The sequence below is a fragment of the Ictalurus punctatus genome, chromosome 4 (genome assembly GCF_001660625.3).
Source record: "Ictalurus punctatus breed USDA103 chromosome 4, Coco_2.0, whole genome shotgun sequence".
NCBI lineage: Eukaryota > Metazoa > Chordata > Actinopteri > Siluriformes > Ictaluridae > Ictalurus > Ictalurus punctatus.
Genome location: NC_071284.1, coordinates 35614392 through 35626891, shown reverse-complemented (window position 1 = coordinate 35626891; position 12500 = coordinate 35614392). Strand labels below are relative to the sequence as shown.

The 12500-nt window shown below is 42.6% G+C and overlaps 2 protein-coding genes across 3 annotated transcripts in view; one reads left to right on the top strand and one right to left on the bottom strand.

The window, feature by feature from the left end:
* hdgfl3 (HDGF like 3) overlaps nt 1-9394 on the top strand; it is an 11628-nt gene extending 2234 nt beyond the window's left edge. Inside the window, exons 2-6 of one of the 2 annotated variants that reach the window (XM_017466104.3) lie at nt 309-385; nt 1106-1244; nt 2817-2972; nt 6029-6151; nt 6387-9394. In XM_017466104.3, coding sequence (XP_017321593.1) covers nt 309-385; nt 1106-1244; nt 2817-2972; nt 6029-6151; nt 6387-6416 — 525 coding nt within the window. In that variant the 3' untranslated portion in view covers nt 6417-9394. The remainder of the gene's footprint in view (nt 1-308; nt 386-1105; nt 1245-2816; nt 2973-6028; nt 6152-6386) is intronic. The other variant, XM_017466105.3, reaches the window with a different exon arrangement.
* Nucleotides 9395-9851: 457 nt separating this feature from the next.
* LOC108264492 (transmembrane 6 superfamily member 1) overlaps nt 9852-12500 on the bottom strand; it is a 6031-nt gene continuing 3382 nt past the window's right edge. Inside the window, exons 8-10 of the mRNA XM_017466079.3 lie at nt 12145-12237; nt 11928-12047; nt 9852-11234 (exon numbers count right to left, since the gene is read on the bottom strand). Of these exons, the coding sequence (XP_017321568.1) occupies nt 11043-11234; nt 11928-12047; nt 12145-12237 (405 nt within the window). The 3' untranslated portion in view covers nt 9852-11042. The remainder of the gene's footprint in view (nt 11235-11927; nt 12048-12144; nt 12238-12500) is intronic.

The window sequence follows — 12500 nt, the reverse complement described above, 5'->3', positions numbered from 1 at the left end:
AAGGAACTCCTAGTTTTGAATGACTCGAGCCACCAGGATATCGTGTGTTAAATTTTCCCTGTTAAAAGCACAAATTGGCTGAATCCTGACTACTTTATCTAATAGCAGAAACAGGAAGTGATGTCATTCAGCACCTCTGCTTATAATAATAATAATAATAATAATAATAAATGTTCTAGCACATGTAGGTTCTATATAAAAAGGTTCTTTGTTGCAATTATTCAGAATATATATGTTTATATATGTACGATATCTACTCTGTTTTGATTGGTCAGTGGTAATCGCTGCTGTTTTCTGATTGGCTGCAGATCGATGAGCTGCCAGAGGGAGCTGTGAAGCCTCCTGCTAATAAATATCCCATCTTCTTCTTTGGCACCCATGAGACGTAAGTGTGTGTGTGTGTGTGTGTGTTGTTTTTTTTAAAAAATGGAACCTCCTCTGCTAATCTTTATTATTTAATAGAGAGACTGTACTAGCTGTGCTAGCTATCATGCTAATAAATAATAACATCTGAAAGGCGTAAGATAGCATCCTACTAATCTTCTATTCACTGCTAGTGAAGTTAGCATTTTAGCATGTACATGAGCTAGCTTGAGTTAACATTTAACGCTAATGTAACATTTTCCTCAGGGGATGAACAAAACCCACTGATTATAAGATTGAAGGAGCGTGTTATAAAAATGTTATTAATATTCATCCCACGGCGCGGCTGAGTTCTGGACTGTGATTGGTCGTCAGATGGTGATGAGTTCTCTATAACAGCGGCTCTGATATTTATATTAATATTAATGCGCTCATTATAATACGTTAAGGTTTCTATAGTAACGGCTCGTTCGCAGGGACGTGTACAGCGCACGCTCCACATAAACTGTCATTGTCATTTATAATATCGTTCATCTGTAAGGAGATGTTTCTGTAAGGTGTGAGGAAGGAGTCTCCAGTGTCAGCGCTGTGTAACAGTCAGAGGGAAATCTGTAACTTTCAGTTTTCCACATCTTCATCACAGAGTTTACACTCCTCTACTGTTTCACACTCACACACACACTGCTAACTTGTGTGTGTGTGTGTGTGTGTGTGTGTGTGTGTGTGTGTGTGCCTCCTGCAGTGCGTTCCTCGGCCCTAAAGATCTGCTGCCGTATAAAGAATATAAAGAAAAGTTCGGCAAGTCGAATAAGAGGAAAGGCTTCAATGAGGGACTGTGGGAGATCGAGAACAACCCCGGGGTCAAGTTCACCGGCTACCAGGTGTGTGTGTGTGTGTGTGTGAGAGAGAGAGTGTAAGTGTGAGTCACAGTGTGTGTGTGTGTGTGTGTGTGTGTGTGTGTGTGTGAGTCACAGTGTGAGTGACAGTGTGAGTGTCTGTTCGTGAGTGACAGTGTGTGTGAATCACAGTGTGTGTGAGTGTGTGTGTGTGAGTCACAGTGTGTGTGAGTGACAGTGTGTGTGAATCACAGTTTGTGTGTGTGTGTGTGTGAGTCACAGTGTGTGTGTGTGTGTGTGTGTGAGTCACAGTGTGTGTGACAGTGTGAGTGTGTGTTCGTGAGTGACAGTGTGTGTGAATCACAGTGTGTGTGAGTGTGTGTGTGTGAGTCACAGTGTGTGTGAGTGACAGTGTGTTTGAGTGACAGTGTGTGTGTGTGTATGTGAGTCACAGTGTGTGTGAGTGACAGAGTGTGTGTGTGAGTGACAGTGTTTGAGTGACAGTGTGTGTGTGTGTGTGAGTCACAGTGTGAGTGTGTGTGAGTGACAGTGTGTGTGTGTGAGTGTGTGTGAGTCACAGTGTGAGTGTGTGTGAGTGACAGTGTGTGTGTGTGTGAGTCACAGTGTGTGTGAGTGACAGAGTGTGTGTGTGAGTGACAGTGTGTTTGAGTGACAGTGTGTGTGTGTGTGAGTCACAGTGTGAGTGTGTGTGAGTGACAGTGTGTGTGAGTCACAGTGTGAGTGTGTGTGAGTGACAGTGTGTTTGAGTGACAGTGTGTGTGTGTGAGTGTACGTGAGTCACAGTGTGAGTGTGTGTGAGTGACAGTGTGTGTGTGTGTGTGTGTGTGTGAGTGACAGTGTGTGTGTGAGTGACAGTGTGTGTGTGAGTCACAGTGTGTTTGAGTGACAGTGTGTGTGTGTGTGTGTGAGTCACAGTGTGAGTGTGTGTGAGTGACAGTGTGTTTGAGTGACAGTGTGTGTGTGTGAGTGTACGTGAGTCACAGTGTGAGTGTGTGTGAGTGACAGTGTGTGTGTGTGTGTGTGTGTGTGTGAGTCACAGTGTGAGTGTGAATGTTAAATGTAGAGAAGCATGTAACAGGAGGAGCGTGAATGAGGTGTTTGCTCTTTAAACGTTAAATCATCTCGAGATTTTAATCACAGAGCCATGAAAATACTTTCCTGGTAGTTTCACTGTATGTGTATACCCTCCCCCCCACCCACCCCATACAGACACACACACACACACACACACACACACACACACACACACACGCACACACACACTTATCAAGGGTGGATGTGCATCTTACAACTATTTTATAACTAACACGTGTGTTATTTTTCCTGGTCCATGACATCATTGTATGTGGGCGTGTCCTAACTCATTACATCATCATTTTTTAAAAATGTAATAGTAATTTTTTGTTGCTTTGAGAATGTCTCAACTCACCAGCAAGCAGAATGAAGATTCTCCACCAGAGGGCGCTGTTACTCACATAACCTGTGTGTCTCTGATCTTTATTACTGTGAACCTGATCAGGTGTGTGGTTTAGCACACGCCCACGGTGGACACAGTTTATATGGACTGTATAGTGAATACTGTGTGTGTGTGTGTAGAGTGTGCAGCAGCAGAGCTGGTCGGAGGGGGAGGGGGCTGATGCAGCAGACGGCAGCAGTGAGGGTGAGGAAGGTGAATCCATCGGAGAGGAAGAAGAAGGAAAGGTGAAGGGTGAAAAGGTCGGATCGAAACGGAAAAAGACCGCGTCTTCAAAGGTACACCCGGACGAATCTGTTTTTATTAACGTTTTTAATATAGTCCCTGGGAAAGAGGTGGGATAGTGTATTGATAATATTGTGGTGATGATAATGTGATGATAATGTGGTGATAATGTGGTGATAATATTGTGTTGATATTGTGGTGATATTGTGGTGATAGTGTATTGATAATATTGTGGTGATGATAATGTGATAATGTGGTGATATTGTGGTGATAGTGTGGTGATGATAATGTGGTGATATTGTGGTGGTGATAATGTGGTGATAGTGTGTTGATAATATTGTGGTGATGATAATGTGGTGATAATATTGTGTTGATACTGTGGTGATATTGTGGTGATAGTGTATTGATAATATTGTGGTGGTGATAATGTGATGATAATGTGGTGATATTGTGGTGATATTGTGGTGGTGATAATGTGGTGATATTGTGGTGATATTGTGGTGTTGATAATGTGGTGATATTGTGGTGATCATGTGGTGATAATGTGGTGATAATGTGGTGATATTGTGGTGGTGATAATGTGGTGATAATGTAGTGATAGTGTATTGATGATATTGTGGTGGTGATAATGTGGTGATAATGTGGTGATATTGTGGTGATGATAATGTGGTGATGATAATGTGGTGATAATGTGGTGATATTGTGGTGGTGATAATGTGGTGATATTGTGGTGGTGATATTGTGGTGATAATGTGGTGATATTGTGGTGATGATAATGTGGTGATATTGTGGTGGTGATAATGTGGTGATATTGTGGTGATGATAATGTGGTGATAATGTGGTGATATTGTGGTGGTGATAATGTGGTGATATTGTGGTGGTGATAATGTGGTGATAATGTGGTGATATTGTGGTGGTGATAATGTGGTGATATTGTGGTGATCATGTGGTGGTGATAATGTGATGATAATGTGGTGATAATGTGGTGATATTGTGGTGATATTGTGGTGGTGATAATGTGGTGATATTGTGGTGATATTGTGGTGATATTGTGGTGATAATGTTGATATGGTGGTGATATTGTGGTGATGATAATGTGGTGATATTGTGGTGATGATATTGTGATGATAATGTGGTGATATTGTGTTGATAATATTGTGGTGATATTGTGGTGATAATATTGTGATAATATTGTGGTGATAATGTGGTGATATTGTGGTGATAATATTGTGGTGATATTGTGGTGATAATGTGGTGATAGTGTATTGATGATATTGTGGTGATATTGTGGTGATAGTGTATTGATAATAATGTGATGATAATGTGGTGATATTGTGGTGGTGATATTGTGGTGATATTGTGGTGATGATATTGTGGTGATAATGTGGTGATAATGTGGTGATATTGTGGTGGTGATAATGTGGTGATAATGTGGTGATATTGTGGTGTTGATAATGTGGTGATCATGTGGTGATATTGTGGTGGTGATATTGTGGTGATAATGTGGTGATATTGTGGTGATATTGTGGTGATAATGTGGTGATGATAATGTGGTGATAATGTGGTGATAATGTGGTGATATTGTGGTGTTGATAATGTGATGATATTGTGGTGATCATGTGGTGATAATGTGGTGATATTGTGGTGATCATGTGGTGATATTGTGGTGATGATAATGTGGTGATAATGTGGTGATATTGTGGTGTTGATAATGTGATGATATTGTGGTGATCATGTGGTGATATTGTGGTGGTGATATTGTGGTGATATTGTGGTGATGATAATGTGGTGATAATGTGGTGATAATGTGGTGATATTGTGGTGATAATGTGGTGATATTGTGGTGATAATGTGGTGATAATGTGGTGATAATGTGGTGATATTGTGGTGTTGATAATGTGATGATATTGTGGTGATCATGTGGTGATAATGTGGTGATATTGTGGTGATATTGTGGTGATGATAATGTGGTGATAATGTGGTGATAATGTGGTGATATTGTGGTGTTGATAATGTGATGATATTGTGGTGATCATGTGGTGATATTGTGGTGGTGATATTGTGGTGATATTGTGGTGATGATAATGTGGTGATAATGTGGTGATAATGTGGTGATATTGTGGTGATGATAATGTGGTGATAATGTGGTGATAATGTGGTGATATTGTGGTGATGATAATGTGGTGATAATGTGGTGATATTGTGGTGATGATAATGTGGTGATAATGTGATGATATTGTGGTGGTGATAATGTGGTGATAATGTGGTGATATTGTGGTGGTGATAATGTGGTGATAATGTGGTGATAGTGTATTGATGATATTGTGGTGGTGATAATGTGGTGATAATGTGGTGATAGTGTATTGATGATATTGTGGTGATAATGTGGTGATATTGTGTTGATAATATTGTGGTGATATTGTGGTGATATTGTGGTGATAATGTTGATATGGTGGTGATAATGTGGTGATATTGTGGTGATAGTGTATTGATGATATTGTGGTGATGATAATGTGGTGATATTGTGGTGATAATATTGTGTTGATATTGTGGTGATATTGTGGTGATAATATTGTGGTGATAGTGTATTGATGATATTGTGGTGATGATATTGTGGTGATAATATTGTGTTGATATTGTGGTGATATTGTGGTGATAATATTGTGTTGATATGGTGGTGATGATAATGTGGTGATAATATTGTGTTGATATTGTGGTGATAATATTGTGTTGATATGGTGGTGATAATGTGGTGATCGGTGAAGATCGGTGGAAGAGTTATTCAGTGGTACGAGGATGGAGGATGGAGCACCTGCTGCACCTGAATGTGTGTCATAGCTACAGTTTCCATGCACCTCAGAACACACTCCATCTCCACATAGCAACTGTTGCCTAGCAACAGGTGCCGACATTTCTGCCTTCCATGTTCTGTAATGACAGTAGTGGAGCGTACCATTGGGGTCGGGGGGGGAGGGGGTTTGCGTGAGAGTATGAAATTAAAGATGTGAAAAGATCGTATTATTATTATTATTAACCATGAGACTGTAACGAGGATAGATAACTCATGTAATTGTGTGTGTGTGTGTGTGTGTGTGTGTGTGTGCTCCAGAAGTCGAAGTTGTCCAGGAAGTGCTCAGCTGAGGAGGAAGAGGAGAAGGACGGTAAAGAAGAAGAGGAGAAGAGAGACAACGATAACGATCTGCAGAACTCAGACAAGAAGACGTGTCCAGGGGTATGTATATCTGTCTGTCTGTCTGTCTGTCTGTCTGTCTGTCAGTTGAAGTCATGGCCTCCTCACAGTCAGTCAGTTCTGGTGATCTGCTACATGTCGTATATAAACACTATAATGTTTTTACATGTTTATTACAGCTGTATAAAATGTTACATATTATAAACGTGACTGATGGAGTATTTCTGTGTGTGTGTGTGTGTGTGTGTGTGTGTGTGTGTGTGTGTGTGTGTTCCAGCAGAACCAGCTGCTGCGAGAGGAACATTAGGTCCTGAAGAACATCTGATCATGTTGTGGTTTGTTCCGTGCTGTTGGAAATGTAACTCGCTTTGACATCATCAAAATAAAAAATAAAATCAAATAAAAAACATTGTTATTATAAACTCACCGATCAGTAAATAATATTACAGCCACAAGTACAGAGAAATTCATCCACGTCTCATCAGCAGAGCCAAGCTGAAGCTAAAGCACGTAGAGTTAAAGGGGCGGTAAGTCGTATCCTCTATTACAGATGCAGGTTGTAAAGCTCTCCAGTGGATTCGATTGAAGACAGTTTTGTCCTTCCAGCGTTCCAGAGTCAGTGTGTGAAGTGTGAATTCGGCTGAAATGTTGCTTACTGCCCCTTTAATGTGCAGTGTTAATTACACTTTATCAGATGTAATATAGTCATCAGTTTAGCGTAATGATCTAGCTGTAGCTGTTATAGCTGGACTGTTCGCCTGGAAACCAGCCCACTCTCTCTCCGTAAACCCTCTGACCTTTCAGCCTGAACCCTGACCTTTCAGCCTGAACCTGACCTTTCAGCCTGAACCCTGACCTTTCAGCCTGAACCTGAGCTTCCCAAGTTAAACCTTGACTCTGTACACTTTAGGGATGCACTGAAATGAAAATTCTTGGCCAAAGCCGAATATAATGAAAAACCTGGCCGAATACCGAACACGTATTTTTGCGTTTTTTCCATTTATTTTGACATTTTTTTCACCACTTCATAAATTAAATAGTCAAAATGTGCTTTTTACTATTCTGTCTTGCTTCTCAAAGAAAAAAATCAATTACAAAAAATACAGTTTCAAAATATTTAACACTGAACATTTTTTTTCATTCCAGCGGGCACAGGCTACCAACAAGGCACAATATAACTTTAAATAAATAAACGAGTAAAATAAAAATATTGTGATGTGGTCATCTCTGAGCCCCTTGAATAGCCGATGTTCGTCCTGTAACTGACTGCTGAAAGAATTTAACACTCTGTAGACTACAACTAAAAGTGCAATGACAAGAGTGCAAAACAGTGGATGGACCCACAACAAATGAATAATTGTCCTGGACATATCTCTACTTCTTTAACGGCCATTCTTACATCCTTCTCTGACACTTTAAAATGCTTCCACACTGCCGACATGTTCGCTACAATTAAAGCTCCGCGCGTCTCACTCCGGTTGCTGGGCTCTTTGGTCGCGTCATCAAACACGTCATTGTTCGGTCAAATTTATATAATTTATTCATTTATAAATAATTTCGGTTGCCGAACGTTCGGTGCATCCCTAGTACACTTTCACCTGAATGTTTCATTAAAACCCTGACAGTTTCCCCAACCTTTGTCCCAAATGCTGACCTTTGTCCTTAAACATTAACCTTGACCCTTCAACATAACACTGGTCATGTTTTGCTGCCTTTCTATAAGCGTTTACTTTAACACTACCTTTTAAATGTAAGCTCTGACCTTTGACCCTAACCCTGACAATTTAACCCTGCCTTTTTTCCTTGCTAACCCTACACGTTTACGCTAAGCCCTTATCGGTATCCCTAGTGCTGACCTTTCACCCTAATGTTGTTTTTCTTTCTACATTAACTCTGACCCTGTCTGTAACCTTTGTTCTAACACTACCCTTTAAACCTAAACTCCTATCTTTGACCCTGTCCTTGACCTTTCACCTTGACCTCCTTCTGAAACATTTACAGTAAAAAAAAACTTCCTTTTAAACCTTTGACCTTAATCTTGACCTTTTATTATTTACCTTAAACTCTAATCTTTGACCCTAGCCTTAAACCCTGACCTCTTTCTGTAACTCACCCTAACCCAACCCCTGTGCCTAAACTCTGACCTTTCAACTCAGCATTTTTACCCTAAACCTTTACATTTCTTGTTTTCCATAACCTTTGACCTTTCACCTTATTTTTGTTACCCTTAACCCTAAACTTTCACCCTGACCTATCAGTCTAACTCTGACCTTTTACCCTAAACTGTCACCTTTTATTTCAATTCCTGATCTTTCATGGCACTCTACACTCTCTTCTTTGATATTTTATCCTCTGACCTTTGACCCTGTCCATGTCGTGTGTATAAACCCGTGAAGGACAGAGAGAGAGAGAGAGAGAGAGAGAGAGAGAGAGAGAGAAGTATAAATAGTGGATTTGAGTAACACACTGTTGATGGTTTGAGTTCATGTTGCTGTAGAATTCGGGACCACGCTAACGGATAAATGCTCTTTTGGGTTTTTTTAAATGTTTTTTTGTTTGTTTGTTTTTTTTTTTTGTTTTTTTATAATTAAAGTGAATTCTGGTTCCTGTGTCCGTGCGCTCGCTTGTTTCTTAGCTCTTTAGTGGCATGCTGTCTGTCCTATTAATTCTGTAAGATAGAAATCATTCGGAGATTAGCGCTGAGTCTGAGGCAGGAGGTGTCTCCTACCGTTTAGCACTTCATCACGTCATCCCTGAACTGAAGACGCTCTTTTACTTCCTGATCTGTGTTTATATAAAGAATATATTCTATTTATTTTTGATGATGGTAGATGATACATCTGTGGTAAATGTTAGCGCGTTCACACGTCCTGATTTAGTCACATGACACGCGTTTCTGCGTCAGCGTGGGTGGAGCTTAAAATGATCCTATGACACCATCAGGGAGCCTGCTGGTACACACAGCCAACTTCCTGTTACAGTGCGTAAATACACTCGCACGTCAAGCCAAAGAGTAAAAAAAAAAGTCTTGAGGTGATGTCACACAATCGAGTCCACTGATTGGATGATGAGATTAACCGTAAACCACGCCCACTGTTAACTCAAATCTGCCTGTCAGTGAGTAAAAGCAGGACGTAGAGATCATCAGTGTAGATTTTTTGCCCCTCCTTATCTTTGTTATGCTCGTTACAGTTCTATCTTACATTTTCAACGTTTGTAGTTCACTGTAAACTGTTTTTCCTGTTTATTCACAAGACTTTTACAGAATAAATTTGTTGGAATGCACAGTTTCATGTCTGCTGACTCTCATTTCACATTTCCACACACACGTCTGACACCAGGGGGCGCCTCGAAACCAGGGCTGTGTTCAGTGCCTTTGGGGGCGGAGCTTGCTATACACCTTTTTTTTTTTTTTTTAATGTGTATAAAAAACTTTCCAAAAGCCTTTTGAGTCCCAAAAAAAGGAATTTTTCTTTTGAGTACCAATAGTCTCTTGAGTACCTTTTAACCATACTGGCAGTTCTGTATCTTGCTCTTTTGAGTACTCTTAGTTTTTTTTGCAATGGGGAAAGGGTTCAGCTAAAACAGCCAGCCCAAAGAGCTGACTTGTTCACATACAACACGAGTGTGAAGCTATTTTTATTTTATATTTATTGATTGACTGTTTAGTGTATTCTGCTTCAGCATTAGTAGTACAGTATTTGTGTTATACATTACGGTTGTGTAAAGTAAGAACGAATACAACAATATTAATTTTTTTTATTTTCAGAATGTCATAAAACAAAATGTTTAATGCAGGCAGTGATGCACTTTTGCACGCCGTAATGAATTCTTACTGTTTATTTGAACTGCTGAAACTCCTCAGGTGAGTAATGTCACGTTTAAGATTATAAAAAAGAAAAAGTCCCATTATCTCACACTGACATCGTATACATCAATGTGTGTACAGTTAAACATTTATTTCTCATAAATATAGTCCTGACTGTGAGCTGCAGTTTGAGTCCTGTCCCGATGGGGCGCTGTAGGGAGTGTCGGTCCCAAGGGGGCGTTCTAGGGAGGGTCGGTCCTGAGGGGATGCTGTAGAGAGGTTCGGTCCCGAGGGAGCGCCGTAGGGAGGATCGGTCCCGAGGGCGCCGTAGGGAGGGTCGGTCCCGAGGAGGAGCCGTGGGGAGTGAGGGAGGGTCGGTCGGTCCAGAGGGGGCGCCGTAGGGAGGGAGGGTCAGTCGGTCCCGAGGGGGAGCCGTAGGGAGGGAGGGTCGGTCAGTCCCGAGGGGGAGCCGTAGGGAGGGTCGGTCCAGAGGGACAGCCGTAGGAAGGGACGGTCGGTCGGTCAAGAGGGGGAGCCGTAGGGAGGGAGGGTCGGTCGGGCCCGAGGGGGAGCCGTAGGGAGGGTCGGTCCCAAGGGGGGTGCTGTAGAGAGGTTCGGTCCCGAGGGGTCGGTGGAGAGAGGGTCGGTCCCGAGGTGGGTGCTGTAGGGAGGGTCAGGCCCGAATGGGCGCTGTAGGAAGGTAGGGTCAGTCGGTCCAGAGCGGGAGCCGTTAGGAGGGTCGGTCTCGATGGGGAGCCGTAGGAAGGGTCGGTCCAGAGGGGGCGCCGTAGGGAGGGTCAGTCCCGAGGGGGCACCGTAGGGAGGGTCGGTCCCGAGGGGGTGCCGTAGGGAGGGAGGGAGGGTCGGTCGGTCCCGAGGGGGGTTCTGTAGAGAGGTTCGGTCCCGAGGGGGCGGTGGAGAGAGGGTCGGTCCCGAGGGGGCGGTGGAGAGAGGGTCGGTCCTGAGGTGGTGGTGGAGAGAGGGTCAGTCCTGAGGTGGTGGTGGAGAGAGGGTCAGTCCTGAGGGTGCTGTAGAGAGGGTCGGTCCCGAGGGTGCTGTAGAGAGGTTCGGTCCCAAGGGGGCGCTGTAGGGAGGGTCGGGCCCGAGCGGGCGCTGTAGGGAGGGTCAGTCAGTTCGGCTATGCTGGGTTTTGCTGATGAAGAAGGCAGGACGGCTGATGCAGCGGTAACTGAGCGCCTGAGGCACTAAAGCATAGAACAGGTTGAAGGTGAAGAAGAAGAGCAGTCTCTCACTTGGAATGCGGTACGTGACAGGAGTCCGAGTGTGTAGTGACGCTCCAGTGTGACAGAACTGAGCCTGAAACAGAACAATGACATGATTAATATCACTTCACATTCCCGTTATAATTCCGCTCACCCTTAATTAAGTACTGTTTTGTGTGTAAACTAACAGTGGAAGCATTTCGTTTAGGACGCACCTAGTTTCTCTGCAGCGTGGCTTTTTAAACACAGTTAGCTTTTGTAGAGGAGCGTGACCTAGATAAAATCTCAGTTAAGTCTCTACATATTACTACATAGCGAAATAAATCATCCTAGTTAGCAAACTGATGCTGGCTCTCAAGTAGCGTGGACTCCTTATCAGGTGGTGTTATGTTAGCTAGCTAGATATAACAATGAGAACGACTTCAGCTGATTTACAAACACAAATATGACTGCTGTATTCACCGTCAACATCGATACATCCCATCTCTCATAGTTTACTTTCCATGCTAATTACTAAAGCAACTGTCAAAGTAAAAAGAGACTATTTGCCCACTAGCTAGTTAGCAAGCTGACAATTTAGCGAATCATCTAGTTAGCTAGTAACCTGGATGCTTATCATGCTAACAATGCTAGATAGCATTCAATTTATGCAAAGAACCAGCTCATTTTCATGTTAGCTAGCGGGAAAATCCGTTCAGGAAATCAGTTAGATGTGATGCTAGCTAGAGTGTGTGTGTGTGTGTGTGTGTGTGTGTGTGTGTGTGTGTGTGTGTGTGTGTGTGTGTACCTGAGCCATGGCCCCAGCGTGCACCAGACTCAGATCTGGCAGCCAATCACAGCCCGGAACACACAGTCCATACATCATCATTATAACACACGGAGTGGAATAGAGCATGTTCACTAACATCTGTAACACACACACACACACACACACACAATCCACATCATTGTAACACAAAGTGGAGTAGAGCATGTTCAGTAATATCTGTAGGACACACACACACCTGTACAGCTGGATATGCTGAGGGGTCTTTGAGGTATGGTTCATAATTTAGCACATAATCATGACACCAATCTGCAGGACAGTCCAGCACCACCTACACACACACACACACACACACACACACACACACACACACACACACACACGTACACTTGAACAGTGATCATTAGTATTCTACGTATGTATGTGAAATGTTGCTACGGTTTCATTTTCTCAGTTCTGTGTAAATTAGGTGTGAAGCTGTAAAGTGAGAAATCCACGCGATTGGCTCGAATGCTTCCTCGGACCGATCCAACGGCACGTGTGGTCCGATGTTTCTTCACTTCCCCGATCACAACTTTAGTTCCTACCTGCAAT